The 5,000-nt window shown below is 42.4% G+C and overlaps 2 protein-coding genes across 2 annotated transcripts in view; one reads left to right on the top strand and one right to left on the bottom strand.

Moving 5' to 3' along the window:
* Nucleotides 1-1,043, top strand: part of LOC147471977 (trypsin alpha-4-like) — a 1,904-nt gene extending 861 nt beyond the window's left edge. Inside the window, exons 3-6 of the mRNA XM_086536374.1 lie at nucleotides 1-33; nucleotides 188-325; nucleotides 502-651; nucleotides 781-1,043. The exon at nucleotides 1-33 is cut by the window's left edge and continues 138 nt beyond it. Of these exons, the coding sequence (XP_086392500.1) occupies nucleotides 1-33; nucleotides 188-325; nucleotides 502-651; nucleotides 781-915 (456 nt within the window). The 3' untranslated portion in view covers nucleotides 916-1,043. The remainder of the gene's footprint in view (nucleotides 34-187; nucleotides 326-501; nucleotides 652-780) is intronic.
* A 2,452-nt stretch (nucleotides 1,044-3,495) lies between these two features.
* Nucleotides 3,496-5,000, bottom strand: part of LOC147471978 (trypsin alpha-4-like) — a 1,914-nt gene continuing 409 nt past the window's right edge. Inside the window, exons 2-6 of the mRNA XM_086536379.1 lie at nucleotides 4,810-5,000; nucleotides 4,505-4,675; nucleotides 4,213-4,350; nucleotides 3,885-4,034; nucleotides 3,496-3,755 (exon numbers count right to left, since the gene is read on the bottom strand). Of these exons, the coding sequence (XP_086392505.1) occupies nucleotides 3,621-3,755; nucleotides 3,885-4,034; nucleotides 4,213-4,350; nucleotides 4,505-4,675; nucleotides 4,810-5,000 (785 nt within the window). The 3' untranslated portion in view covers nucleotides 3,496-3,620. The remainder of the gene's footprint in view (nucleotides 3,756-3,884; nucleotides 4,035-4,212; nucleotides 4,351-4,504; nucleotides 4,676-4,809) is intronic.

Below are 5,000 nucleotides of genomic sequence, written 5' to 3' on the forward strand. Positions count from 1 at the left end.
ATCGCTCTGGTTAAGCTGTCGTCGCCAGTCACGGTGAGGAAAAGTTTCTTAAGGGTTTTTGAAATGAACATTGTGCACAGATATAAAGAGCACTCATTTAAATCACGTTTCATTTGACTGGTTAATTATCTAATTAGAGAACGATTAACAGTGTTGCTAGAGTTAAAGCTGGTTGTATGAATCTCAGGTGAGTGACACAGTATTGCCAGTGTGCATGCCGCCACCAAAGCCCACCTACGCCGGCAAGACAGCCACTGTCACTGGTTGGGGAACCACCAGCTCCGGAGGCTCGTCTTCAGACACTCTCAGGGAAGTCGACGTCACGGTCAGTGCTGGAAAACGGGCGCTTCATTGAGCCAAGGGACTACGTGAACAATAGATAACTTTCTATAGCGTGTGCTATTAATCATGTTTTTATTTCTTGATATATTGATAAAGTATTGGTGACGGCATTTCATCTAGAATATTTACGGGTTTCTAAGCATTGCCAACTAATCGCAGGTGCTGTCCAATACCGCGTGTCAGTCCGGCAATTACGGAAGCGCCATTGAGGACACCATGTTGTGCGCCGGAAGTACAGGCAAGGACTCGTGCCAGGGAGACTCAGGCGGCCCTCTCGTGTTCAAGGACGGAGGCGGAAACTATGATCAGGTGAGTGGGACAAGGCTCGTGCATGACAAGCTTACTTGGATCAACGGTTATGCAACCATACCAATTAACTACATTTGAAAAATAGTCATGACACATTTAAACTTATCCCCTCATGCCTCTAACACACAGATCGGTGTAGTGAGCTGGGGCTATGGCTGCGGATCCCCAGGTTACCCCGGCGTGTACACCCGCGTCAACAGCTACCTCGACTGGATCAGGGACAACACAGCCGATGGCGTTTATTGCAAAGGAATGGTTTTCTAGTCCTGCCATTCCTGGGCTCTTCCGACCGACAATGTCTCGGCCGGAGGGAAGGATGCAGACGTCTTGGCGATCACAGTCAAATATTTCACAGACAAGAACACATTTGATTAAACAATAACAACAATCAACAGGTTTTCTCTCTCTTCCATTAAAAATCAACTATTTTTTTTATAAATTCATGTCTTTCTGTAATTTTTTTGACCAAAGGCGTTGTGTTAAGGCAACTGTCAGTAATATTATACTTGATGCATAAAGCAAAACAGATGAACTAGATAAGTAATGCACATGTAGTATACACTGTATAGTCCTCACTTGTACAGTCTGAGGGTATAGTAGTCTGGTAGGAACAGTCAAACAAGCGATTGGCCTTAAATGTTCATTCTGGAAACGGGGCATCACACGTGGGGGCAAGGTAGGAACAAATGTTTGCCTTTAGTGAGGGTGGAGCCCTTCTCGTTGTCGAACCCAACTTGGATCAAGGGCGTGAGTCAGAATCGGTCCAAAGAAACTCGAACTATATTCCATTAGACTCCATCCAGAAGATGTCCTGTTTTCAGCGATGAAAGCTATTGAGCTTGAAGTAAGGAAAGAAGTTATGAGGAAAACACTGAAGGTCAGGTAATTCTTTGTTGCACATACCCCGCCCTGGAGTCAAGGTGGTAAGAAATTATTGCCCTTGGCAATCATTTGTAAAATTTGTATTTCTATATTAAAGGCGTACTGCATTCTACCATCTTTCTCACACACACACACACACACACACACACACACATATATATATATATATATATATATATATATATATATATATATATATATATATATATATATATATATATATATATATATGTGTGTGTGTATATACAGTATATGTATGTATATATATATATATATATATATATATAAATATATATGTATGTATGTATGTATATATATACATGTATAAATGTGTGTGTGTGATTACCGAGAAGAATACATCATGTACTAAAGACCTTCAATGGACGGTCTATCAAGCTCTTTCTTCCTCACTTCCCCCCTTCTCATTCTCATTCTCCTCTCCCTCTTTATGGAATTAAAGGTACCGTATGTTTTATACCTTATATTATTGAACACTTACAAAAATTATATCTTGCAACTATTTACTACTACTCTTTCATAAAACACTTGAATCTTATATGAAATCAAATAAATATATTCTAGCTCGAATCATATATTCAGACTGGATTTTAAAACTGACACTTGGCATTGTTTTGGCCTTGTACGTAAGAGCACCTCTGTCAGTGCTACTGCCCTTTCCACAGTCTGTGAATAACAAAGATCAGGCATGCAATTTTAGTGCAGTTCTGTAGTGCTGCTTCTAGGTCCGATTTTTTTTTTTTTTTTTTTTTTTTTTTTTTTCTTCTTTTTTTCTTTTTTCTTTTATAGCGAGGGCATGATTGATTATTACCTTCCGAGACGGATTCGCTAACCTTACTTCAAGCTCAATAACTTTTATCATTGAAAACAAGACATGTTCTGGAAGGAGTGTAATGGATAAAGTTCTAGTTTGGACCAATTGTGCTGTTTCTTTGGGACGTCTTACACCTTGTCAGTATAATTCATATGTCAGTTTAATTGCAAACTCGGGGGGAGGGGGGGGGAGGAGGCAAACTTCACTCGTATAAATGCAGAGTAAAATGATGGCTAAAGATAATCAAGTTACATGGCTAATAGTTCATCATGTGACAAAAAATATCTAGTTTACTGCACCACAAGTTCCTCTTCCCGCAACATATTCTAAACGTAACCTTTGACCATGATTCAGTGTTTTCATTATTCCTCCATATAACACTATGTAATCCAGAGGCTTTCATATTCACTTTCGGTATTGCTGAGAAGCAAGCCTGTACAACAAGGCAAAATCAAACATGTACTTACAAGTGTCTATGAAGAATGTATTGCTGGACTACATGCTCTTCTTTGCATTTTAACTGACCTTTGCTTAACTCTCTTTGCTATAACACTAAGAATGAGCCTCTTGGTTCAGTTTTTTTTCTCCATCATTAAGCTTTCACGTATGCTCTACCAGACTCAGAAATCTAAACAAATGCGTCTGTGTGTGTTCACACACACAGACACATATATATACATATACATACATATATATGGTCTGTGTTGACAGCCCAGTGGTGAGAAGTTGACCTAATCTAACAGGCGTTGAAAGGCAGACGACCATTGGTGATCTGAGCAGGGTTCGACAAACAGAAGGGATCCACCCTCACTAAGGGCAAACATTTGTTGCTGCCTCTCCCCCAGTGTGATGCTGCGTTTTCAGAATAAACATTTAAGGCCAATCGCTTGTTTGACTGTTCTCACCAGACTACTATACCCTCAGACTGTATAAATGAAGACTATACAGTGTATACTACATGTGCATTACTTATCTAGTTCATTTCTATTTTGCCCTATGCATCAAGTATAATATTACTGACAGTTGCCTTAACACAACGCCTTTGGTCAAAAAAAATTACAGAAAGACATGAATTTATAAAAAAAAAAAAAAATAGTTGATTTTTAATGGAAGAGAGAGAAAACCTGTTGATTGTTGTTATTGTTTAATCAAATGTGTTCTTGTCTGTGAAATATTTGACTGTGATCGCCAAGACGTCTGCATCCTTCCCTCCGGCCGAGACATTGTCGGTCGGAAGAGCTCAGGAATGGCAGGACTAGAAAACCATTCCTTTGCAATAAACGCCATCGGCTGTGTTGTCCCTGATCCAGTCGAGGTAGCTGTTGACGCGGGTGTACACGCCGGGGTAACCTGGGGATCCGCAGCCATAGCCCCAGCTCACTACACCGATCTGTGTGTTAGAGGCATGAGGGGATAAGTTTAAATGTGTCAAGACTACTTTTCAAATGCAGTTAATTGGTATGGTTGCAAAACGTTTGATCCAAGTATGGTTGTCTTGCACGAGCCTTGTCCCACTCACCTGATCATAGTTTCCGCCTCCGTCCTTGAACACGAGAGGGCCGCCTGAGTCTCCCTGGCACGAGTCCTTGCCTGTACTTCCGGCGCACAACATGGTGTCCTTAATGGCGCTTCCGTAATTGCCGGACTGACACGCGGTATTGGACAGCACCTGCGATTAGTTGGCAATGCTTAGAAACCCGTAAGTATTCTAGATGAAATGCCGTCACCAATATTTTATCAATATATCAAGAAATAAAAACATGATTAATAGCACACGCTATAGAAAGTTTTATCTATTGTTCATGCAGTCCCTTGGCTCAATGAAGCGCCCGTTTTCCAGCACTGACCGTGACGTCGACTTCCCTGAGAGTGTCTGAAGACGAGCCTCCGGAGCTGGTGGTTCCCCAACCAGTGACAGTGGCTGTCTTGCCGGCGTAGGTGGGGTTTGGTGGCGGCATGCACACTGGCAATACTGTGTCACTCACCTGAGATTCATACAACCAGCTTTAACTCTAGCAACACTGTTCATCGTTCTCTAATTAGATGATTAACCAGTCAAATGAAACGTGATTTAAATGAGTGCTCTTTATATCTGTGCACAATGTTCATTTCAAAAACCCTTAAGAAACTTTTCCTCACCGTGACTGGCGACGACAGCTTAACCAGAGCGATGTCATTAATTTCGTTACCCGGCTGATAGTTCGGATGCTCGATGATCTGAGAGACGGACCTGCTGACAACACTGGTCTCTCCGGATGTGCTGAGTCTGTGTTCGGCCAGACGGACGGTCAGGTCAGACGCTCTCATGCTCTGCAAGGAAAAGTTATAAGTTATCAGTGCTGCAATTTCTGAACATTAATGAGATCGTTATGGACCAGACTTCAAAAGAGCCATTCTCGTTGGTTCCTTTTCTACTGTCCGTTATCTCCCTTTTCCCTACTCACTTCGGTGCAGTGGGCGGCGGTGAGGATGTATCGGTCGTTGATCAGGGATCCGCCACAGAACTGCTGCGAGCCGTACATGAGAGCCGCCTGCCACGGCCACTCGTTCACGCCCGTGGTCACTCCGCCCACGATCCTGGGGGCGGCCTTCTGCCCACACCTGCACGTGTCGTCGAAGTTGACGCGAGGCTCGA

The sequence above is a fragment of the Penaeus japonicus genome, unplaced genomic scaffold (genome assembly GCF_977035675.1).
Source record: "Penaeus japonicus unplaced genomic scaffold, GWHDUDI00000001_assembly GWHDUDI00000004, whole genome shotgun sequence".
In the NCBI taxonomy this organism is placed as follows: Eukaryota; Metazoa; Arthropoda; class Malacostraca; order Decapoda; family Penaeidae; genus Penaeus; species Penaeus japonicus.